Raw genomic sequence first — 24,816 nt, 5'->3', positions numbered from 1 at the left:
CACCAATACCTCCACTACACAGTCCAATCCCCTCACCCAACTCTGTCTCGGTCAGGGTGGACAAACCCGCTGACCAGACGAGGCCGCAGGTCTTCCCGAGGAGTCTCTCCTAGACTGATGCGCAGAGTGGGACCGTTGCTACAAAGAAATTAGCTAGACATCTCCAAAGCTGAGAAGTCCTGCACCGCGCAGTGTTGCTATCCAAGATCCTCACGCCTGATCTGCACCTGCAGTCTCGTTGATGAAATTACTTCTAGTGTCCGGGCCCTGAGGCTGACCTTCCAGCAGAGCAGGCCAGAATAGAAAACGGATGAGGCTTCCCAACGCCCTGCAACCTAAGCTTCCAGGAGGCCTGAACCCCCACGACCCAGCACAGCTCCAGAGGAGGTCTGAACCCCCATGACCCAGCACAGCTCCAGGACACTCCTGAACCCCCACGACCCAGCACAGCTCCAGGTGAGGCCTGAACCCCCACGACCCAGCACAGCTCCAGGTGAGGTCTGAACCCCCACGACCCAGCACAGCTCCAGGTGAGGTCTGAACCCCCACGACCCAGCACAGCTCCAGAGGAGGCCTGAACCCCCACGACCCAGCACAGCTCCAGGTGAGGTCTGAACCCCCACGACCCAGCACAGCTCCAGAGGAGGCCTGAACCCCCACGACCCAGCACAGCTCCAGGTGAGGTCTGAACCCCCACGACCCAGCACAGCTCCAGAGGAGGCCTGAACCCCCACGACCCAGCACAGCTCCAGAGGAGGTCTGAACCCCCACGACCCAGCACAGCTCCAGGTGAGGTCTGAACCCCCACGACCCAGCACAGCTCCAGAGGAGGCCTGAACCCCCACGACCCAGCACAGCTCCAGAGGAGGCCTGAACCCCCACGACCCAGCACAGCTCCAGATGAGGTCTGAACCCCCACGACCCAGCACAGCTCCAGAGGAGGTCTGAACCCCCACGACCCAGCACAGCTCCAGGACACTCCTGAACGGGCCGAGCCCCCGGGACTAAAACAGGGGTTACCCAGCACAGACGCCCGTCACCTCTGCAAGCAGGATGGTGCCGGGCGCTGGCCAAAAGTGGCTGATTTTGCCACAAGAAAAGCAAATCTCCAAAGATGGACTTACTGAGTTTTCCTGTTCTGATGCACAGTATTGAAATCAGGTCTCACTTGCAACATTTTAAAGATGATTTGGCATTTTGTCTCTCCCATTTTCTTTCAATATCCCAACTTCAAAGAATTAAAAGAGTTTAAGGCATTTCCAATGTTTTCTCTCATTATTTCACTAAATATGGTAGATTCTAGTTTGTAGTCAATCATTCACCAATTAAATGGTCAGATGCGATGGGAGTAACCTCCTGGCTCCTCCTAAGAAAATAGGGCCCTCCATGACCTAGAACAGGACACAGAGCTAAGGAAGCTGGACTGGAATTCCAGGACACTAACTCAGACACTCCGCTCTGCTGTGCCGAGTGCCAGAGTATTCGGGGAGAACTGAGCCTGGTTCACTGGGATCAACCTCTGCAAACAGATGCAGAGAGGTCCCTGTAAGTTACCACGCGCTGAGGAGACAGGCGTTAACTCGTAATTACCTGTTCTGATCTGAGTTACCTGGTCTTCACCTCTGAGCAACTGGAACCCAGCGTACAATTAACTCTCCACACTGAAGCTCATCCATCAAAACAGGAGTCAGATCAGAGGCAGGTAAGTCACCTAATGGATGCAAAACAAAACACCTCCTACTCCATCAGCAAGTGGCATCAACTGGCCGGGGAGGGGGGGACCTTCTCAGGAGTTTGTCAGAAAGCCTCCAGTTTAAGAAATAAACTCACTGGTGCCGTAGATGTAAGGGCCAGCCCAGCCTCCAGTCTACATCTATTTAGGGTCACAGGGAGTTTTACCCAAACACATTTACTGGCCAATGTAGGGATCACTGGCTTCTCCCAGTGTTCAAGTCCCCTCCCACCCCCCCTTCAACCCATTTCAGAAATTAGAAAAGAGACAAGTCTCTAAACTACTAATGAAATCTTAACCCTACCTGAGTCAGAATAAACCACTGAAATGAAGGTGCAAGAGGGCAGCTTAAGAACCTCCTGGCTGGAGCATCTATGGCCCAGCGTCAAGGCACCAAGTCCAAAGACCTGTGACCTCGGCCAGAGCCTACTGCCCAGCACCAAGACACCAAGTCCAAAGACCTGTGACCTCGGCCAGAGCCTACGGCCCAGCGTCAAGACACCAAGTCCAAAGACCTGTGACCTCGGCCAGAGCCTACGGCCCAGCGTCAAGACACCAAGTCCAAAGACCTGTGACCTCGGCCAGAGCCTACGGCCCAGCACCAAGACACCAAGTCCAAAGACCTGTGACCTCGGCCAGAGCCTACGGCCCAGCACCAAGACACCAAGTCCAAAGACCTGTGACCTCGGCCAGAGCCTACGGCCCAGCACCAAGACACCAAGTCCAAAGACCTGTGACCTCGGCCAGAGCCTACGGCCCAGCGTCAAGACACCAAGTCCAAAGACCTGTGACCTCGGCCAGAGCCTACGGCCCAGCACCAAGACACCAAGTCCAAAGACCTGTGACCTCGGCCAGAGCCTACTGCCCAGCACCAAGACACCAAGTCCAAAGACCTGTGACCTCGGCCAGAGCCTACGGCCCAGCGTCAAGACACCAAGTCCAAAGACCTGTGACCTCGGTCAGAGCCTACGGCCCAGCGTCAAGACACCAAGTCCAAAGACCTGTGACCTCGGCCAGAGCCTACAGCCCAGCGTCAAGACACCAAGTCCAAAGACCTGTGACCTCAGCCAGAGCCTACGGCCCAGCACCAAGACACCAAGTCCAAAGACCTGTGACCTCGGCCAGAGCCTACTGCCCAGCACCAAGACACCAAGTCCAAAGACCTGTGACCTCGGCCAGAGCCTACGGCCCAGCACCAAGACACCAAGTCCAAAGACCTGTGACCTCGGCCAGAGCCTACGGCCCAGCATCAAGACACCAAGTCCAAAGACCTGTGACCTCGGCCAGAGCCTACGGCCCAGCGTCAAGACACCAAGTCCAAAGACCTGTGACCTCGGCCAAAGCCAAATTCTGTGTCTGTGTGCATTATTATTATTTTGAGACCCACTATCAATTCTCTATTCCTCTGAGCTACTCTACAGTACAAAGGGTGGAGTCTATTGTCTGCCTCACCCCGGCTGTGCACTCTTAGTCACTTGTTTGCTAACAAGGAGAAGACTTCCTATTTACACTCAGGTCAGAACTCAGTAATTCAGCAGCAGGCTCTCTCCCACCCCCTCCACGACCCTCCACGACTGCCCAGGAAGCTCTATTCAAGTTCTCACAACCCATCTACCCACGCTACTCAAGTATTAGCACCTACAACAAGTGACGAGTCCTCAATTTCTGATCCCGTTTTCCCAAACAGTAAAAAGGTGTTTTATTCAGCATTTCTAATACTGACTTGACTACAAACAAACTGATATCTAAGTCGTTCGAGGGTCTGGCTCAAAGAACCGATTCACTCAAAGAACAGTCCAGTCACTGCGGTGGGGTTCAGAGGGAAACGGCACATCCTTTGTCTTCGCCCACTTAGCACGGCTCAAGGTGGCCAAGCAGAGGAAGGGCGCGATCAGGCCTTCCAAGTGCCCAATCTGGTCAAGGGGAGGCTGAACGTAGCTGACGGGGGGAGATGAACGGCCCCAATAAAAGGCAAAAGTCAAGTGCATCCCCTGGTTACACGCCAGTCCAAAGATGCAGACATTGGGGGGGGGGGCCCATCACGGCCATTTATCTAACGTAATCCACTGCGTGAACTTCTAGCACCAGCTCACAGCTCATCGGAGTGTCCTCAGTCATCAACCAGACCAGACACGAGCAGAGACCTCGCAACATGAAACGTGCCTCCCTCCTAAAACCAGCTTCACGCTTAGATCTCGACGGTCACTTTTACAGACAGACGGGCAGATGACTAGCAGCTGCCCTACCAGGACACCCCAGCTCACACGCCGCTGGAAGAAAGGGGACCCCGTATACCGAAACACAGGCAGAAGACAAAAACTGTGAAAGGAGAAAGGTGTGCTCCCCACGAACATCTGCTGGACTGTGAACACAACAGCGTGGGCCGGCTCTGCCAGCACACCACTCAGGTGACCACAGCCGCCTCCTCACCCACTCTCGGCAGGCTGACATCTGTTATTACAACAGCCCGTCAGTACCTACAACACAAACAGTAAGAAGACTGGAGGAGAAATAAGAAACATCACTCTCTCTGTTCCTCCTCCTTTTTGTTCGTATCTGCCCACCTATTCTGAGCCTAGCCCCCAGCTCTCCATCCTGGGGAGGCTCTTTTCTTCTCCCCTCTGCTCGCTGGGCTCTGGTTTTTCCTGCGGCCCCTTCCCTGTCTCCCCCGAACCTTCACACCTTTCTTCCCAGGCCCCACAACTTGCCCAAGTCACGCCAGCCAGTTTCTGCACTTGCTGCTACGGAGTCCCACAACCCAGACGACTCCTCCTCTCCTGTCTCTGCAGTGCCACCTACAACTTCTAGTTAAAGCTCAACTTAAGTGTCACCTCCTCAGAAAGGTGCTCCTTGACTGCATCCCAATCTCTTCCTATCACATCACCCGTGTTCTTTGGCACTCATCAAAATCTGATTTATTTACTGTGCCCCCTCCTCGAAAGTAGACATGAGGCTTGGCATCATCTTCGTATACTCAGTGTCAGAAACATGGCTAAGCACTTAGCAACCATTCAAAACATGCTTGTTGAGGCCCTGGCTGGATGGCTCAGTGGTAGAGTGTCGGCTCAGCGTGTGGAAGTTCCAGGTTCGATTCCCAGTCAGGGCACACAGAAGAAGCGCCCATCTGCTTCTCTGCCCCTCCCCCTCTCCTTCCTCTCTGTCTCTCTCTTCCCCTCCCGCAGCCAAGGCTCCACTGGAGCAAGTTGTCCCAGGCGCTAAGGATGGCTCTGTGGCCTCTGCCTCAGGTGCTAGAATGGCTCTGGTTGCAGCAGAGCAACGCCCCAGATGGGCAGAGCATCACCCCCCGGTGGGCATGCCGGGTGGATCCTGGTCCAGTGCATGCAGGAGTCTGTTTGTTTGCCTCCCTGCTTCTCAGTTGAGAAAAATACAAAAAAAAAAAAAGCTTGTTGAATGAATGAATTTTGGACCTTTTCTTCAATGGTTCCAAAGTAATTACAGTGAGAGCAGCAGTCATTCTTTTCTTTTGTGACATTTCTGTGAAACACCTAAATATGCTGTTAAAGCATTCTATTGCTTCTACAATTAAAGCATCCTATTGTTTTATCAGAACCTGATGAGTAGGACGGAACCATTATGACAATTCTCCCAGCAATATGCATGTACACCCAGATACAGAGACCCAGGAGTTATGCCCTCTTTTTCACCAAAGGATCGCCAAAATGAGATATTATCTCTTAAAAGTTCTTCAGAAAGCAGAGTTCCAGATTCAACAGAGGATTTCCAAAGGAAAGGATCAACAAGGAAACGGGAGTCGGGAGTCGTCACACTTCTCTGTGAAACCCCTGTGGCAGGCTGGAGGACCACACCCCTTGGGGATTCTTCTTAAAGCAACACCACATCAATAAAGAGACCTTTCCAATCATTCCCTGCTTTCTTCAAATACTTTTTTACACATCTGTTATTCGTTTGTATTCTTCTTTAAAACAAAACTAAACAGATGACACTTTCTCATCCAAAACCAACCTGTACAAGAATCAGCCAAATAAGATGGAAATTAGCACAAGCCGAGTGTACCACCGAAGACTTGTGTGCCAGACACACAAATGAAAAAGATAAAAGAGCTATTATTGTCCAACTGTAGAAACAAACAAACAAACAAAAAAGTAATACAGGGTTTTCTGTTCTCTGTAAAGTGCACCGTGAAGTGTGGGTGGAGAAGAAACAGAAATCCATTATTTAGCCGAACATCGAAATCATTTTAGAAAGAAGTTGACACCGTGTCAATCCTTCACACTGAAAAAGTATTTCGCCCCAGAGACTTGGGCTCCTGGGCTGGGAGGCCGGTCAGCAACCCTGGCGAGGGAGGGAGGGCGTTGGGATTCCCGGGTGCACAGGAGGGAAATCCGTTCCTCTGAATCGGAAGCGCCCGGCACTGAGACACTGAGACACTGAGACGTACCCTCCCATGTGTCACACCCGCTGGACCCAAAAAGTCGTGCCAGAGCTGGCTGGCATTTCACATCTGGGGTGGAGACCGAACACCCCATTCCAAGGAGGTGACCGAGAGAGCAAGTATTACTTCCAAATCCAATCAAGGACCCCCCCCCCCATTACCAGCTAACTGCAGAGACGACAGTGGAAAGCAGGGCCGTGTTTGGGGGGGGGAAGGGGGAGGAGGGGGCGGGGGGGAGGGGCAACGAGAAAGAAACAAGACAGTGGTCACCCCATCCCACTTCCGATCCGGGAGCCAGCGACGCCTCCGGGCCCCCCACGACCACCAACCAGCCCGGGCACAGAGGGGCACCGGGTCCGGCCAAGGAGCGGAGCCAGGCCTGCAGGTGGGAGCCCCTTTCATTCCGCGGCTGTTTAACATTCAAGTGGGGGGGTGAGGAGGGCGGAGGGAGCCGGAGCCTCGCACACGCCCCCCCACCGTCGCCGCCGCCACCTCCACCTCCCGCCGGGGGGCTCCCACCTCGGGGCGCTCAGCGCCGGCGGCGCGGGTGCGGGGCGCGCGCCGGGGGCCGCGGGCAAGTTCTCGGGGCCCCGCGGCTGACACCCCACAGGCTCCCCCGCACCTCCTGTCCTTCCCGAGGGTCCCCCCGTCCAGGCCGGGCGCTGACGCCCACTCCTCCCCGTCCACCGCCACCCCCGTCCCCCTTTCTCCCGGGGACCCCCAGCCCGCGCCCCGGGGGCGCCCCGCGCTGCCCCTGCCCCCCCCAAACTCACCCCCCACCCCCCAACTCACAGTTGCTCCAGAGGTTCTTCCAGTCCAACCCTTCCTGGAAACGACGGCGGCCCGGCGCGTCCAAACCACCTACCATCCCCGTTCGCGTTTCCCGGCCCCCGACCCCCGCCGCCGCCGCCGCCGCCGCCGCCTCGGCCTCCACCACGGCCGCCGCCGCCTCCTCTTCATCAGCGGCCCGCCGGCCGCGGCCGCCCCGAAGCCCCGCCCCCTCCGCGGCCTCCCGCAGCATCACTTCCGGTAACCCCACCGGCCGCCGCCGGCTCCAGGAGGAAGAATGGAGTAGCCGGGCGGGGGAGGGAACGGCGTGGTGGGGGGGAGTGTTGCGTCACGACGTACTGCGTCACGACGTCCGAAACCGCCGCCCACTGAAGGGCAAAGAGCGAGGGAGCCAGCCGGAGGCGCTGGGCTGAATCATGGGCCGAGCTGGCAGAGGCGGGCAGGGCAGCCCCAGGGAGAAGGGAACGTAGGGAGCAGATGAAGTTGGCGATCGCCTGGGGTCCACGGAGGAAGGTGGGCTCGAGTGGGAAGTCGCAGAGGGAGGCTGGAGACGACGCCAGACCTGGGGACCGTTCTCCCACCGAGGTCCGTCCAGTGTGGATGGGTCCGGCCTGGCCTGCCGGACCTGCCCGAGTTCCGTCGGCCGCGACTCGGCTCGGCTCCCCGGCGCCGCCTCCTCCCCGCAGCCCGCCGGGACTGACGTCGAGTGAGTGTGCGCGGGGTGAGGGCGCGGGGACTGCCGGCTGGGGCGGCTCTGCTAGGGCAGGCATGGGGCGGAGAGGAGGGCGGCGTTGCTAGGAGACGCGCCTGTGTGACCCAGGCTGGCGAGGGCGGCTCGGGGTCAGCGCCTCTGGCCTCGGGAACCTGCCCCCTCCCGGCCAGGAACGGGAGGATCTGGGTGTGCAGCCCGTCCGAGACCACCCTGAACCCTTCGGATCCCCGGATGCAGGTGCAGCTGGGGGGTTAGCGGGGACATCCGCAGGGGGGCGAGAACGAGAACGAGAACGCCTGGCGGGGAAGGTTGACCCGAGCGGCGGCCCGTACCGGATACGGAGACGCTCTAGGACCGTGGGAGCCGGCGTCACAATCAGTCCCCTGCGGCCGCCGATGGAGGCTCAGCTTCGTCTCTTTGTTCCGTTCCAGGAGAAAGTCCAAAAGGCCAGTAAGGAAGGAAAAGGTCAGCAAGTGAGAAATGCCCCCCACCCCAAGACAGGGTAAGACCCGAGAAAAAGGAGCTACAGAAGAAGGTTGTCATGGAAGAAAAGGCCAGGCGGGCCCGCGGCTGGAAGAGCAGGAACAGAGAGGGCCAGGAGGAGGGCGTCCGGGACGGGAGGCGGCCCCCCGGGCCACCAAGCAGAGCCTTTCAGCCCCCCGGGGAGTGTTTGGCTGTTATGTTCCCGGACAGTGTTAAGAAAGGGGACAGGATGTGACTTACTTTAAAAATAATAATAAAATGACGGCTGGTTGCTGGGCAGGGAAGGGTGCGTGTAAGTGGCGGACCTGTTCGGAGGCCGCGTTGTGGGTGCACTGGAAGGCCTGGCAGACCCCCCTGCAGGTGAGGTCCACCCCTGAAACGAGCGAGGACGGAAAAGGGGCTCCCTCGGCTCTGCAGTTACTAATGGGAGGTCATCGGTTGCTGGAGGAATAAATATGGGGCCCAAGCCATTCGATCTCGAGGAAGGAAGACCTCGTGGGAGCGAGAAGGCACTTCCTCTCAATTTGACAGGCTGCTGCTTCCTAGGGACAGAGACCAATGTAAACCGAAGGGAAAGAGCTTTTTAAATTTTCTTTAATAGCTGGCTGATTTTGTCTCTAAGAATCACAAGCTTTCTGCAGCATGAGATAATATTGGTTATTCAGCAGACGTTTATTTGTTGACTACCGATAATGCACTTTGCTCGGTGCTGGGAATTCAGCACCCTAGGAGGTGGTTGTGGTTGCTGTCTCTGTAAAGGTTAGAGTCGGTGGGGAAGGTGGGCGTTAACGAGCTATTTCTTGAGTGGTCAGTGCTACAAAGAAGTAAAAGGGCCAAGGGACGGATGAACAGAGAGATGTGGTCTCGTGCACAGGATGAGGCGGAGGGGTGAGGGCATGCGGATCACCTAGGCATCATGTTTCAGTGACAACTGAAGGGTGTCAGGAGTTGGTCGAGTACATGGGAGCAGGCCAGGGGAGAACCTTCTGGAAAGAGAGGTATATTCCTCTAAGTATGAAGGAACATGATTTCCTCAGAGAACTGAAAGATCCCAATAAGGATAGAACAAAAGAAGCCTTTTTTTTCAAACCCTTGCCTTTTTCCAAGAATGATAAGGAAGTGGTAGGCCAGACTTGTAAATCGTACGCCACGGGGAGAAACGCTTTAGCCCTCTCTGCGAATTGTCAACACTCAAACTCCATTTCTTTAACATGACCCTTTCTCCTTCCTGTCTATCCACGCCTTAATTATTAAGAGGTTTGGACATCAAAGTCCAGGTGGTATGAAACTGAAGAACAAAGCCTCAGGTCTGTTGGTTACAGAAAGCATTGAGATCAAGCTAAAGATAACATCTTGATTCTACTTGTTTCACCCCCACGCCCAGGATCAAAGCAGAAGGATCTTGTGGGCCACACCTTCATGAGACTGCGGGAACAATGCCGTGGGTGCTGTCAGGACCTGGTACAATGCTGACTGCTCCCTCCTGAGTCCCCTTCAGCACAACCCACAACCCCATCCGTTGTCATGATGGTTGATTTTTCCCTGTGGAACCCATTCCCTGGAAGCCATTAGAGAGCCCCAGGGCATTTAGGGTTAATTTACCTGTGATTCTAGGCTTGGCACCATTTTCTCAATGAACCTCTACTTTGCTATAAACTCCTGCTTTCATTTGCTTGGACTTTAGTGCCTTCAGGTGAATGGAGTCCTCTAGTCTGCTAACAGATTTAAGTTTTCTGGGTCAACTGATGTTGGAGAGAGAGACAGGATTGGTTTTCCAAACTCTTCAATGAAAGTGTTTTTGAAAATAGCCCTAGTAAGTACCAGTTACTAGTTCTGCTTGTTACCTTGGGTACCCTAATTACAGGGCTCCTGTATCAGAGTCCAGTGTGTGATTCGTTACAGTTTGATGCTCAGGTTCTCGGGAATAGAAGGAACCCAGTGAAGACTTAGCAGGAGATCACTGCTGTTTTCAGACGCAGACCTTGGGCCTTCACTGTCCTCAGGGCCGCTCCTCGGGGAAGGACAGGGAATTGAGGCCGTCACTAACAGACGCCAGGCCTTGAACCTTCACTGTCCTCAGGGCCGCTCCTCGGGGAAGGACAGGGAATTGAGGCCGTCAGGAGATCACTGCTGTTTTCAGACGCAGACCTTGGACCTCACTGTCCTCAGGGCCGCTCCTCGGGGAAGGACAGGGAATTGAGGCCGTCACTAACAGACGCCAGGCCTTGGGCCTTCACTGTCCTCAGGGCCGCTCCTCGGGGAAGGACAGGGAATTGAGGCCGTCAGGAGATCACTGCTGTTTTCAGACGCAGACCTTGAACCTTCACTGTCCTCCAGAGCCGCTCCTCGGGGAAGGACAGGGAATTGAGGCCGTCAGGAGATCTCTGCTGTTTTCAGACGCAGACCTTGAACCTTCACTGTCCTCCAGAGCCGCTCCTCGGGGAAGGACAGGGAATTGAGGCCGTCACTAACAGACGCCAGGCCTTGAACCTTCACTGTCCTCAGGGCCGCTCCTCGGGGAAGGACAGGGAATTGAGGCCGTCAGGAGATCACTGCTGTTTTCAGACGCCAGGCCTTGAACCTTCACTGTCCTCAGGGCCGCTCCTCGGGGAAGGACAGGGAATTGAGGCTGTCAGGAGATCACTGCTGTTTTCAGACGCCAGGCCTTGAACCTTCACTGTCCTCAGGGCCGCTCCTCGGGGAAGGACAGGGAATTGAGGCCGTCACTAACAGAAGTTAGGTACAGACTCCCTGCCTCTCAGGAGCTGACTCACAGATTTTCATATGAGACCATAAAATTTTAGAGAGACTAGAAACTAGGAAACCTTTTTCCTTAACAGGAAAGGTGTCATCATCTCATCTTGGTTTTTATTAACAATTAGCCATAAAGCATGGTGATCTTGGGGATTTTTTGTTGTTTTTAGAGAGAGCTACAGGGACAGACAGACAGAAAGGGAGATAGAAGAGAAGCATCAATTGTTGCAGCACCTTCGTTCATTGATTGCTTTCTCATATGTGCCTTGATGGGGGCTACAGCAGAGCCAGTGACCTCTTGCTTAAGCCAGCGACCATGGTCTCATGTCTATGATCCCACCGTCAAGCTGGTGAGCCCGTGCTCAAGCCAGTGTCCTTGGGGTTTCGAACCTGGGTCCTCAGCATCTCAGGCCAACATTCTATCCACTGCGCCACCACCTGGTCAGGCGATGTTCTTGTTTGTCATGAATTCCTTTTAAGCCTTCTCTCTGAAGTGTCGTCAACATCAGAGTTGGTGCTGAATATAGCTTTAGTCCTGTAAACCTTTGAATTGGGTGAAGTGGTGCTTTCAAGATTTTCCTCAAATGTTTAAGCCTTGATTCATATACCTCATTGCTCAAGAAAAGTCACTGGGGCCAGGGATCAATCAGTAGGACAGACCCACATCTGAGAGAAATGCTCTGTACGGTGAATTCCTTGCAGGTACTTGGAACTTCTGGGTAAACACACCTCTTGCCAGTTCCCATCTACGTTCTTGAGCTGCCACCGTCTCGTAAACTCGGTGCTGCCCTCAAGCCTGCAGTCTTCTTGGGTTACCCCTCCCACCTGGCTGTTCCCGAGGGGCAGTGAGCAGCCTACATCCTGGTCCTGGGGAGCCCGTGCGAGGACAGTCGAGGACGCGGGGTGAGGTGTCCAGTGTCTGGCCCTGCTGCTTCCTCTCCAGACGTCCTCCCGTCTTCCCAGCTGCCCGTCTGCTGAGGGCAGGGCAGGGCTCCTACTCCTAAGTCTGACTACAGTGAGAGTCCTCTGGTGGGGGGACGTTTCTTTCCCCTCTTTCCTGAACTTAAGTTTAAGAGGAAAGAAATAAGCTAAAGTGAAAGAAAAAGGAAACACCGGCTGTCCTCAGGAGCAGAGCGACACATGGGGTGTGTTGTACAGTGGACTAGGCTGCAGCAAGTGAGGATGTGCGAACTGGAGCCACATAGGAGAGTGGGGGAATCTTACAAATGTGGGCAAAAAGGACGTAATTCTTTACATATGTGTATATACGTGTATGTGTATATGTGTGTGTGTGTGTATATGTATATATATGGAGTTTTTAAACTTGTTAAGCAATGTGGTTTAATGTTAAATGTAAAGATATGTGTTAGAAAGGAAAATATTGGATAGTGTTTCCTTATAGGAGAGAAGAAGGGGAATTTGATCTGGAAGAGGCATCTAGTGTTCTAGCTGTGGATACATTTGTTCTTTAGGCTTCATTGTGAACATATGGGCTATTCCTCTGTATCAGTTTGTGTATCAAAAATACTTCATAATAAAATACAACGGGAATTTAATATTTAAAATTAGCGTTAGGAAATGTGTTTAGGTTGGATCTTAGCTAAGTGTCTGAACGTAAAACATTGGTGTTTCAGAGTAAAGACCTGGGGGTGGGGGCCCCACAAGGTCTCCCGTCATCGTAACCATGTCCAGTTACACCGACTACAGTTCCTGTGTGGCGAGGAACTGGACCAGCAGTTTTGAGACACATTTTCAACAGGTCATGATGAACCTTGTACTGAGGCTGCCCACACATCTGTTTGGCCTTTCATGGTGCATTTTCAAAAGTAACAAATTGGAGATTTGAGATTTCCTATTTTAAAAATCCGGATGGCCAATGGTGAGGCTCTCCGGAAACCCGGCATCCCTGGGTCCTCCTCTGTATGTGGCAGCAGCCGGCTGGGGCTGAGGACAACTACCCCCGGCTGTCCTCTGCAGCGGTCCTCCCTGCCCGGCCGGCCCTGGAGGAGCCTGACCTTGCAACCTCTGCTTAAAAGTCACGTATTCATGATGTGTCTTCTCGGCACGGGTCTGGGTGGCGTCTTGGCAGAGCTCACACCGGCAGCGTCGTTCCTCGGACCCTCGGGGAAGCACGCACTGGTGCAGAGACAGGGTATTTGCTTTTGCCGTGTTTGTAACAATGGCTGTCGTGGCCAACAGTGTGGGCGACCCTCACAGGCGATGGCGCACGGCCCGCGGCTCCATGTGGCACTGCTCCCAAACGGGTCCAGAAAGAGCAGTTCTTTTTAATCTGATTAAAGGGCTTGACTTTTTTTTTCTTAATGTCCGTCTGCCTAGCTAGCTGCCCGCCGTCCTGCTGGGTTTTCACGAAGCTCTCCCCTCTGTTTCGAGGGTCAGGATGAGCACAGCGACGCGCGGGGAAGTCCTCGGCCTCTACCGCCGCATCTTCAGGCTGGCGCGGGGGTGGCAGGCGGCCTCGGGACAGGCGGCCGACACCGTCAGAGAGAAGCAGTACATCCTGACCGAAGCCCGGACGCTGTTCCAGAAAAACAAGCATGTAAGTGGCTCTGCTGGGGCCCCTGCCCCCGGGGAGCAGCTCCCGTGGTCGAGTCCTCTGTCCCGAAGGGGAGAGAGCCGATGAGCCGTCCTGGCCGCAGAGGGTGAGCAGACGGGGCCCAAGCGGCAGCCCGGGCAGCCTGCCCGGCCCGGAAGCAGAGCCTGGCCCGGGCCTCTGTCCACACTCGTTCCAGGTCTCGGTCCGGCTGGTAAGTAGCTCTGCGTTCTCAGAAGACCCTGAGCCCGGGGACCAGGTGGGGCCAGGGGACATTTTCGGGGCGGGACTGTCCCTCACACACTGTCTGTGTGGACGCCTCCCACAGGAGGGGTGCAGTTAGTGTTTTGTTCTGGTTTCTTTTTTCAGTTCACAAACCACGGAAAGCCAGTATTCCGAGAGAAAGGACTAGGGTTGAGACATGGTTCCCTGCATAGCTTAGCTCTGAACTCCAGCCTCTCTGGGTAGCGTTACTGAGATTGCTTGCTGGGACCACAGAAGTGGGTAAAATAGTGCTCCTGTGACCTGGTTTAATGGAAACGCACAACCTGGACAGACCAGGGAGCCAAAAACCATTTCTAAGAGGCTCGATCTGCCTCGGTCCGATCACTGCCGAGCACTACCTGGCACGGTGCCCGGGTCAGCACGGAGGAGGCGCCCAGCTCCCGGCCTCTCCTAGGTCCGATCACTGCTGAGCACTGCCTGGCACGGTGCCCGGGTCAGCATGGAGGAGGCGCCCAGCTCCCGGCCTCTCCTCGGTCCGATCACTGCTGAGCACTGCCTGGCACGGTGCCCGGCTCAGCACGGAGGAGGTGCCCAGCTCCCGGCCTCTCCTCGGTCCGATCACTGCTGAGCACTGCCTGGCACGGTGCCCGGGTCAGCACGGAGGAGGCGCCCAGCTCCCGGCCTCGCCTCGGTCGGGGTCTCGTGGACTCGGTGCTGTTGCTGTCCCCTCGTGGAACTTCCCGACACCTCTCTCTCTATTTTTGCCTCTCTGACCCGTCTCTGTCTCCATTTGGCCCTGTCTTCTCTGCACATTCAGCCACCAGCTGGAGGGGGTGGGCTCTGACTTCTCTGAATATAGGGGTTGATTAGGTACCAGTGTGCCTTCTCTGTAGCTCGATGGGTCAGAGTGGTGCCACCCTCACGGCCAAGGCAGGGACCGTGGCCTCACGGCGTCCACCCAGCCTGGCGCTGGGGGATGTCACAGCTGCATGTGCCCGGTCAGCGCCTGCAGGCTCACTCACCCGAGGACTGCACAGGACATTTGGGGTTCCTTATGGCAGAGTAATCAATCATTCAACTGCTGCTGCTCACATGGGCCCAGTGTGGTGTGAGACAGCACCTGTGTGCCCGTGACAGCACATGAGTAAGATTCTGTTTTGTTGAGGGCAGTACATGGGCTTTTCATGCTAACCTGTGTGCTTGTTTTACCACGTGTTAGAAAGAAAATACAGCCTCAGGTAGTTTCACAAATGCTGTGCTTAGGAGGGTCCGTTCAAAGACAGAGCTCAGGGCGGTGTGTAGATCGGCAGAATCACACAGGCATCCTCCGAACAACGGGATCTGGAGAACTCGGACCCAGACTCGTTCAGATGGACAGGTGGAGCCCAGGAGGCCCTGAGCCCCCTGACCACCGCCGTGTCAGGGGCTCTCTTGACCCCCACCCCTCAGGCAGGCAGATACGAACTATTTTCTTGTAACATAACTTGCTTTCAGAGCTTGATCGGAATTCAGAGGTAGCTCCTGGATTGCTCGAATCCTAAGAGGCAAACGGGAAGGAAGGTGACATGTCACAAGGTGGATGTCAAAGCAGCACAGAGGTTAGGAGACGGAGCCAGCAGGGGCTCCGTGCACAGCGAGCTCTCCTCTGCTCCAGGAGGTGCCACCGGGTACCAGCAACCTCGGCGCGGCCTCCCCGTGGGCGACACCGGGGCTGGTGGGGTCCCAGCCTGGCTGCTGGAGGCCACTTGCAGACTTTGAGCAGAGCCACGTGGTGACTCACTCAGCACCCTCAGTAAGAGAGGCTCTCCCCCTTGACGACCTCACAGCTTCCTGTTTCTCAGAATGAACTTGTCATTCTTCTACTTGAAACGGGACTACCGCAAGGCGTCAAGATGCGAGATGAATCATTCTGCAGTGTCTCGCCCGGGGGTGTCTAGACGGCACTTCCTGACACTGTGGGGTCAAGTCTGACCCACGTGGTGACGATGTGAAGAAGACTGTCCATCTGGGTTTGGGAATCTACTTGATAGCTTGCTCGTAGGAATTTCAAGTGGTTCAGCCTCTTAGAGCACTGATTGTCCCCCGGGGTGCCACGAGGATTTTTAAAACATGCAACACCTGACTGTTCAGTGGGGACACTGACCTCTTTTCCCTGAGATTGTCAGATTAAAAAAATGACAATAGCCAACACCATCCCTGTCTGGTGTGAGTGAATGAAAATTATACCTATTTTTTTGGGTCAGACCAGCAAAAAGTATGTTTTCGAATTAAAAATGCATGAACATACACTTTATCGGTTAGATAAATTTGCATATATTTGCATATGAGCAAAAAAAGATTTAGAGGGATTCATAACAAGAGTTATTTATAATGACAAAGACTGGAATAACAAATGCCCGTGAGAAGGTGGGTTCGATTACAGGACAGCCTTAAGTTGGACTCTGGTGCGGCTGTTCAAGAGAACAGGACAGTTTTACCTGCGCAAATACGGAAGCAGCGTCAGGTTCATAGTGGAGGAAGCAAGGCTCATTCAGAACAAGGGGGGATGTCATTTGTGAAAGAAGAGAAACCTGAGTGTCTTCATGTACGCTGGTGTCCACGGAGACTGCGGGGGCGGGCACCGAGTGTCTTCATGTGCGCTGGTGTCCACGGAGACTGCGGGGGCGGGCACCGAGTGTCTTCATGTGCGCTGGTGTCCACGGAGACTGCGGGGGCGGGCACCGAGTGTCTTCACGTGCGCTGGTGTCCACGGAGACTGCGGGGGGGCGGGCACCGAGTGTCTTCATGTACGCTGGTGTCCACGGAGACTGCGGGGGGGGGGCACCGAGTGTCTTCATGTGCGCTGGTGTCCACGGAGACTGCGGAGGGGCGGGCACCGAGTGTCTTCATGTACGCTGGTGTCCACGGAGACTGCGGGGGGCGGGCACCGAGTGTCTTCATGTACGCTGGTGTCCACGGAGACTGCGGGGGGGCGGGCACCGAGTGTCTTCATGTGCGCTGGTGTCCACGGAGACTGCGGGGGCGGGCACCGAGTGTCTTCACATGCGCTGGTGTCCACGGAGACTGCGGGGGCGGGCACCGAGTGTCTTCATGTGCGCTGGTGTCCACGGAGACTGCGGGGGCGGGCACCGAGTGTCTTCATGTGCGCTGGTGTCCACGGAGACTGCGGGGGCGGGCACCGAGTGTCTTCATGTGCGCTGGTGTCCACGGAGACTGCGGGGGGGGGCACCGAGTGTCTTCACGTGCGCTGGTGTCCACGGAGACTGCGGGGGCGGGCACCGAGTGTCTTCATGTGCGCTGGTGTCCACGGAGACTGCGGGGGGGGCACCGAGTGTCTTCACGTGCGCTGGTGTCCACGGAGACTGCGGAGGGGGGGGCACCGAGTGTCTTCATGTACGCTGGTGTCCACGGAGACTGGGGGGGGCGGGCACCGAGTGTCTTCATGTGCGCTGGTGTCCACGGAGACTGGGGGGGGCGGGCACCGAGTGTCTTCATGTACGCTGGTGTCCACGGAGACTGCGGGGGGGGCACCGAGTGTCTTCATGTGCGCTGGTGTCCACGGAGACTGGGGGGGCGGGCACCGAGTGTCTTCATGTGCGCTGGTGTCCACGGAGACTGCGGGGGGGGGGGGCACCGAGTGTCTTCACGTACGCTGGGCTCCACGGAGACTGCGGGGGGGGGCACCGAGTGTCTTCACGTACGCTGGTGTCCACGGAGACTGCGGGGGGGGGCACCGAGTGTCTTCACGTGCGCTGGTGTCCACGGAGACTGCGGGGGGGGGCACCGAGTGTCTTCACGTACGCTGGTGTCCACGGAGACTGCGGGGGGGGGGGCACCGAGTGTCTTCATGTGCGCTGGTGTCCACGGAGACTGGGGGGGGCGGGCACTGAGTGTCTTCATGTACGCTGGTGTCCACGGAGACTGCGGGGGGGGCACCGAGTGTCTTCATGTGCGCTGGTGTCCACGGAGACTGCGGGCGGGGGGGCACCGAGTGTCTTCACGTGCGCTGGTGTCCACGGAGACTGCGGGGGGGGCACCGAGTGTCTTCACGTACACTGGTGTCCACGGAGACTGCTGGGGGGGGCACCGAGTGTCTTCACGTACGCTGGGCTCCACGGAGACTGCGGGGGGGGCACCGAGTGTCTTCACGTACGCTGGGCTCCACGGAGACTGCGGGGGGGGGGCACCGAGTGTCTTCATGTACGCTGGGCTCCACGGAGACTGCGGGGGGGGGGGGCACCGAGTGTCTTCACGTGCGCTGGGCTCCACGGAGACTGCGGGGGGGGGGCACCGAGTGTCTTCACGTGCGCTGGTGTCCACGGAGACTGCGGGGGGGGGGCACCGAGTGTCTTCACATGCGCTGGTGTCCACGGAGACTGTGGGGGGGGCACCGAGTGTCTTCATGTACGCTGGTGTCCACGGAGACTGCGGGGGGGGGGGCACCGAGTGTCTTCATGTACGCTGGGCTCCACGGAGACTGCGGGGGGGGGGGGGCACCGAGTGTCTTCACGTGCGCTGGTGTCCACGGAGACTGCGGGGGGGAGGGCACCGAGTGTCTTCACGTGCGCTGGTGTCCACGGAGACTGCGGGGGGGGCACCGAGTGTCTTCACGTGCGCTGGTGTCCACGGAGACTGCGGGGGGGGCACCGAGTGTCTTCATGTGCGCTGGTGTCCACGGAGACTGCGGGGGGGGGGCACCGAGTGTCTTCATGTGCGCTGGTGTCCACGGAGACTGCGGGGGGGGGGGCACCGAGTGTCTTCATGTGCGCTGGTGTCCACGGAGACTGCGGGCGAGGGGGCACCGAGTGTCTTCATGTGCGCTGGTGTCCACGGAGACTGCGGGGGGGGGCACCGAGTGTCTTCATGTGCGCTGGTGTCCACGGAGACTGCGGGGGGGGGCACCGAGTGTCTTCATGTGCGCTGGTGTCCACGGAGACTGCGGGGGGGGGGGGAGGACGACACGGAGTGTCTTCATGTGCGCTGGTGTCCACGGAGACTGCGGCCAGAGGGCCAACAAGAATCTGCTCCTCGTTGTGTCCTGAGTGGAACCAAGAGGTGTAGGGTGAAGAGGGATTTTTTTTTTTAAGTTTAATCCACAGTAAATTTTACATTGAGTTGCTTTTGGTTTTTTGAATTATCCAAATTTTACTAATTTACAGGCTGGTGAATGGAAAGCGTTTCAGCACACCTATACCTAGCCCGTTTCTCTCTCTTTCCAGCTCACGGACGCAGAGCTGATCAAGCAGTGTATCAGTGAGTGCACGGCCAGGATCGAGATCGGACTGCATTACCAGAACCCTTATCCACGGCCGGTAAGCGGGACCCCGCTCAGCAGGTGGCCGGTACTCGTCCTGTCGGGTGTTGGCTGAGAAGTCTAGAGCTGCCATCAGAGGCAGGTTGGAAACCGGCTGCCCTCGCCTGCTGCCAGCTCGTCACAGCTGACCGCAGGGTCAGTGAACGCCTGACTTCCACCCTGCAGCTCTCCCACGGATGGAACAGAAAACCAGCTCACATTCACGGAGCTTTCTCTTTGTATGGAAAGAGGTCATTATCGCCTGACCAGGCGGTGGCGCAGTGGGTGGGGCGGAGGACCAGGAAGCAGAGGACCCAGGTTTGAAACCCCAAGGTCGCCGGCTTGAGTGTGGGATCATAGACATGACCCCATGGCCGCTGGCTTGAGCCCAAGGTCGCTGGTTTGAGCAAGGGGTCACTTGCTGTGCTGCAGCCCCACCTTCCCCAGGTCAAGGCACATATGAGAAAGCAGTCAATGAACTAAGGTGCCGCAACGAAAAACTGATGATTGATGCTTCTCGTCTCTCTCCCTTCCTGTCTGTCTCTATCTGTCCCTCTGTTTCTGTCTGTCTCGCTAAAAAAAAAAAAAGAAAGAAAATTTTCTTATTATATAAGACAAGGTTGTTATTTAAAAGAAGAAAATTCAAACATTTAAGGAATGCATAAGGTAGAAAGTGGAATCTGTCAAAAACCTGCCCCCTGGGGAAGTGACCCTCTATCACTTCGTTTCTTTTTTTTAAAGTTTTTATTTATTTTAGAGAGAGGAGAGAGAGAGAGAGGAGAGAGAGAGAGGAGAGAGAGAGAGAGAGAGAGAAGGGGGGAGGAGCGGGAAGCATCAACTCCCATATGGGCCTTGACCAGGCAAGCCCAGGGTTTCGAACCAGCGACCTCAGCATTTCCAGGTCGATGCTTTATCCACTGCGCCACCACAGGTCAGGCTCACCTATCACTTTGGATTGACCATATGAAATTGCCAATTTTCCACCCTTGACCTAGGAAATGGCAGTTTTATTGGCTCAACCTAACAGTTTGATAATATATCCTTGTCTTTTCTTTTTTTCTTAACTCATATGCATATATTTTCATTTTTCCTTTTAATTTTTTTTTTTCACTGTGTGCTGCCTTAATTTTATTTGGTATAAGTCCTCAACATTTTTAGGGTAGGGGAATACATTCTTGAATGTGAAAGAAGGAAGATTAATCTTCTATTCCAAAGTTTCCTTTTTCATTCTTAGCTGGAAAAAGTAAACTAATTAAATCATAACACTTTCAACCACGTATTTAACATACTGTCCCCCTAAAAACACATTCTAAATACCTATGTACAATGCACAAAGAATTTCTCCAAGAACGTTATTCAACAGAAATTAAAATAACCAGCCTTCAAAGAAGAATCAAGAAGACACATTGTTAAATTACTCTGGTTTCATTTATCAGGATTGTGATGTTATTAAAAAAATAAAATGGAAATAACCAGTGACATTTTCCAAACAGTATGCTGTTTCCTGTCATCTCCATCAGATAATATCAAGAAATGACGTAACTTCATCAGTCTTAATAGTCATATCTGCGAAGCTAAGGACTGTGTATAAACAGTTGACTCGTGGAAAAAGGGGAAACATGAAATATCAAAATAGCCTGAATGCCACTCGTGACGCTCCAGTCTGTTCCCATTGCTCGCGAGTGTGTTCATCCACTGGCGTTCTTCCTTCGGGCCACGTCCTGCGGGCGTGATCCCTGCCGCCTGTGAGGATCCAGGCCACGTCCTGCGGGCGTGACCCCTGCCACCTGTGAGGATCCAGGCCACGTCCTGCGGGCATGATCCCTGCCACCTGTGAGGATCCAGGCCACGTCCTGCAGGCGTGATCCCTGCCACCTGTGAGGATCCAGGCCACGTCCTGCGGGCGTGACCCCTGCCACCTGTGAGGATCCAGGCCACGTCCTGCGGGCGTGACCCCTGCCGCCTGTGAGGATCCAGGCCACGTCCTGCGGGCGTGACCCCTGCCGCCTGTGAGGATCCAGGCCACGTCCTGCGGGCGTGACCCCTGCCGCCTGTGAGGCTCTGTTCCCTTCGTAGTTGACAGCACAGGAAAGATGTCGTGGGTGTGCCCCTCCAGCCCCTGGAGGCTCTGACCCGTCTGAGCATCCCAGATCCTCACTGTCGTCAGAGCTGCCCGTTAGAAGACGGTGCCCTTGGGGGTTGAAAGAAATCTGTGAAATCTCACCTTCATGACCTTCCGATTTAGCAAAGCATTTTCTTGTGACTGCGCTGAAGATTCTTGCTGTCTTATCAGCTGGAGCAGTTGCGATGAGCTTTCTAGTGTAATCGAAACAGCTACTGTTCCATCCTTGTGGCCTGTCAACGTTGCCAGACACGTGCCGTTCGTTACGTTCGTAGCATCCACAGCCCAGAAGCTCTGTCCACAGAGCCCGGCTCTATCTTAGAGCAGCCCCAGTGCATACAGCACTGCCAATCTCAGCACCACGACCAGTTACGGTGCACACCTTCCTTCCGGTCCGAGGGTTCCATACTACAGCTGTGTGGTCTAAAGACCCCGAGGTGACCCTGTCCCCTGAGGTGAAGGACAAGGGGACGGCTTCAGCGGAATGTCCGGTGAAAGTGAGTGCTTCCTCTCCATTCTCCGTGTCCCACAGGTGACTCTGGTGCCCACACTTCCTGTAGCCACGACGTGCTGTGAGGGTTGAATGCTAAACACCCTGTCTCTGCTGTGACCCTGCAGGTGGTCACCGAAGGGCCCAGTGGCAGCTTTGTCACCATAAGGGTTGTTGAGCGCTGTGGGCACACCACATTCCCGTGGCCATGCAGGGTGTGCAGCGGCTCCCAGACGCGCCGTCCCCGACTGCAGGTTTGGTGATAAAGCAAGAGCCTGATTCATTAAGTGCCACCTTGGTCAGTGGTGGTACGTGTGCCCTGAGGACCTTGAAAAGGTGGCGCGTGGTGGCCAAGCTGCCTGAGCTGCTCGTCATCTCTGCATCAAACGTCTCGGGAGGTCTGATCACAAACGGTTAGGAGGCTCCGGCTCTGTCGCTCCCACCAGGGCAGGGACGTCCGTGCTGGTCTGAGACCACACAAGCCAGCGGGTTTGGCCTTCGATTCTCCCCTCCTATTCCAGCATAGTTCCTGGCAGTCTACATTTTCTAAAGTACGTGTGATCCTGGCGTACTGTTTGTTGCCTCTTTATTTCACTTCATGGTCCTGGACGGCGCTGCCTCCCTCTTTGATGTGGTTGCCTTGTGCCCGCTGTGGGGCCCGCTGTGGCACCTGCTGTGGTGCCCGCTCTGAGACCCCGTGTGGGACCCGCTGTCATCTCACCGGTGCCCTCTGGGGGCACATAGGCTGGTCCCAGTTTGCTGCTGTGCACCCAGCATTTTTGTGCATGCACTTTTTTCCTTGCCTTCTTTGCATTTTCATTTCACTGATTTGTGGCTGTTTCTTTCCTCCGTGCTCGCAGCGCAGCACAGAGGAGCACAAGCTGCAGCGTGAGACAGACCTGGGTTCAAATCCCGCCTCCACCACAGAGAGTGTAATCTTGAGCAAGTTGTAACTTCTGAGGCTGTTTTCTCACCCGTCTCTGTTGCTCTCCTTCCTCCTGAGAGGGTTGTGGGAGTGACGTGTGCAGGGCCGTAAGGGTTGTAAATCTACGCCGTGTAGATTCAGTGCTGAGCAGAAAGTGTGCTGTTTAGTAGATCCTCACTGAAGAGAAGCTGCTGCAGTGAGGGTATTTCTTAATATCACCATTATTATTGTTCTTTTTTATTCAGATTCATCTGCCTCCGATGGGGCTGGCCACACCACGAGGCCGGGGACTTCGAGGCCAGGAGAAACTGAGGAGACTCTCCAAGCCGGTGTACCTGAAGTCTCAGGATGAGGTTTCCTAATCCGGAGAACATCCCATTCCTCAGAATGATGGGCCGTCGGTGTTGAATGTAAACTGGACGACAGAACCCTTCTTGGTTGGGGCAGAAATTCAAGCCTCTTCTTAAAATCCTTGCCACGTGTGGATGTTCGCGCGTGTCGGGCCTTGCTGCCTGGGTGGACGGACGACCTGGTCTCGAGGTCACGGTCCTGGCGTCCCCTGAAGTGTCATTTGGAAACAAGTGAGGTCTGTGGAGAAAGGTAAAGACAGACAGACAGGCTTCTGGTGGCAGAGGCCGTGGGAGACCTGCTCGCTGCTGCAGGGAGACAGACAGACAGGCTTCTGGTGGCAGAGGCCGTGGGAGACCTGCTCGCTGCTGCAGGGAGACTGCCCAGCTGCTGGGGGCCCTCACAGCTGCTGTCGAACAATACGCCTCCCTCAGAATACCTTCTGGCTTTTTTTTTTAAGTTATAGATTTGCTTAAAATTGAGCTGCTTTTGTGTGTTTTGTTGTCTTTTGACCCTTCCAATTTCCAGATAAATACCCCTTAAAAAGTGCATCAGTTTGATTGAGGATGGTTTCTCGTGGGAATTTTAGGAGAGCCATCCCTGCCTCTCGTACACACATACCCAGAAGCACGTCTCGGTTAAATGCCTCTGTTTGCTCTACCACAGGGGTCCCCAAACTTTTTACACAGGGGGCCAGTTCACTGTCCCTCAGACCATTGGAGGGCCAGACTATAAAAAAAACTATGAACAAATCCCTATGCACACTGCACATATCTTATTTTAAAGTAGAAAAACAAAACAAGAACAAATACAATATTTAAAGTAAAGAACAAGTAAGTTTAAATCAATAAACTGACCAGTATTTCAATGGGAACTATGGGCCTGCTTTTGGCTAATGAGATGGTCAATGTCCGGTTCCATATTTGTCACTGCTAGATGTAACAAGTGATGTGACGTGCTTCCGGAGCTGTGAGGCGTGCGTCCCACGTCACTGGAAGTAGTACTGTATGTGAGTGATGCCATGCTTTGCGTCTCTCACTGACCACCAATGAAAGAGGTACTCCTTCCGGAAGTGCGGCGAGGGCCGGATAAATGGTCTCATGGGCATGTGGCCCACGGGCCGTAGTTTGGGGACCCGTGCTCTACCTTAAAGCACATACACGGGCGTAACAGCATCTGCACATTTAATAGAATTGTAACTCGAACGGCTTACTTGAAATTTCTGCTACATCGTTATAAGTACTTGGGCTTAACATAATTGAAACGTGCAAGGGCAGAGCTGGCCTTCAGTGACATCAGAACAGAAGAGGGACAAGGAGAGATGGAAGCACACGGGATGTACAGGGCTCACTCTCCCACGCGGGTGGGGTCAGGCGGGAGTCCCAGGCCAGCTGTCCCTGTCTGGCACTCCTTACCTCCGGAGGGCATGGGTGTCACCAGTAAATGCAAATCGCTATTGATTTGGGTCTTTGTATTGTTTCCCAAACTGGCTGCCTGACCACAGAGCAGCAGTTAACTTCCTGCCCATAACTACTTACTCCTTTGTCACACAGATACTCATTCAAAACGAACAGGGAGCCCTGGCCGGTTTGCTCAGTGGTAGAGCGTCGGCCTGGCGTGCGGAAGTCCGGGTTCGATTCCCGGCCAGGGCACACAGGAGAGGTGCCCATCTGCTTCTCCACCCCTCCCCCTCTCCTTCCTCTCTGTCTCTCTTCCTGTCCCGCAGCCAAGGCTCCAATGGAACAGAGATGGCCCGGGCACTGGGGATGGCTCCATGGCCTCTGCCTCAGGCGCTAGAGTGGCTCTGGTTGCAACAGAGCGACGCCCTGGATGGATAGAGCATCACCCCCTGGTGGACGTGCCAGGTGGATCCTGGTCGGGCGCATGCGGGAGTCTGTCTGATTGCCTCTCTGTTTCCAACTTCAGAAAAAAAAAAAAAAAACAATGGGAAGAGAGAGAGAGAGAGAGAGAGAGAGAG

The 24,816-nt window shown here is 55.2% G+C and overlaps 2 protein-coding genes and 1 pseudogene across 8 annotated transcripts in view; 1 reads left to right on the top strand and 2 right to left on the bottom strand.

Moving 5' to 3' along the window:
• The window catches only part of DCUN1D3 (defective in cullin neddylation 1 domain containing 3), a 38,438-nt gene extending 31,310 nt beyond the window's left edge, over positions 1 to 7,128 (bottom strand). Inside the window, exon 1 of the mRNA XM_066275925.1 lies at positions 6,939 to 7,128. The gene's annotated coding sequence lies outside the window, so the exon portion shown is untranslated. The remainder of the gene's footprint in view (positions 1 to 6,938) is intronic.
• Positions 7,129 to 7,304: 176 nt separating this feature from the next.
• Positions 7,305 to 23,387, top strand: LYRM1 (LYR motif containing 1). Of its 7 annotated transcripts, none has more exons than XM_066275923.1 (4): positions 7,305 to 7,448; positions 13,282 to 13,441; positions 18,880 to 18,972; positions 22,736 to 23,387. In XM_066275923.1, exons 2-4 carry the CDS (start codon positions 13,283 to 13,285, stop codon positions 22,850 to 22,852), a joined length of 369 nt encoding a protein of 122 aa, XP_066132020.1. In that variant the 5' UTR covers positions 7,305 to 7,448; position 13,282; the 3' UTR covers positions 22,853 to 23,387. The 7 variants fall into 7 exon arrangements, with proteins under 7 accessions (XP_066132020.1, XP_066132019.1, XP_066132016.1 ...); XM_066275922.1 differs by having other exon boundaries at positions 13,276 to 13,441; XM_066275919.1 differs by having other exon boundaries at positions 7,305 to 7,641.
• On the bottom strand, positions 19,211 to 22,111 carry LOC136334973 (dynein assembly factor with WD repeat domains 1 pseudogene; annotated as a pseudogene).
• Positions 23,388 to 24,816: the final 1,429 nt, after the last annotated feature.

The sequence above is a fragment of the Saccopteryx bilineata genome, chromosome 4 (genome assembly GCF_036850765.1).
Source record: "Saccopteryx bilineata isolate mSacBil1 chromosome 4, mSacBil1_pri_phased_curated, whole genome shotgun sequence".
Lineage (NCBI taxonomy): Eukaryota > Metazoa > Chordata > Mammalia > Chiroptera > Emballonuridae > Saccopteryx > Saccopteryx bilineata.
Note: the sequence above shows the minus strand (reverse complement) of the source record. Positions and strands in the feature narration are given on the sequence as shown.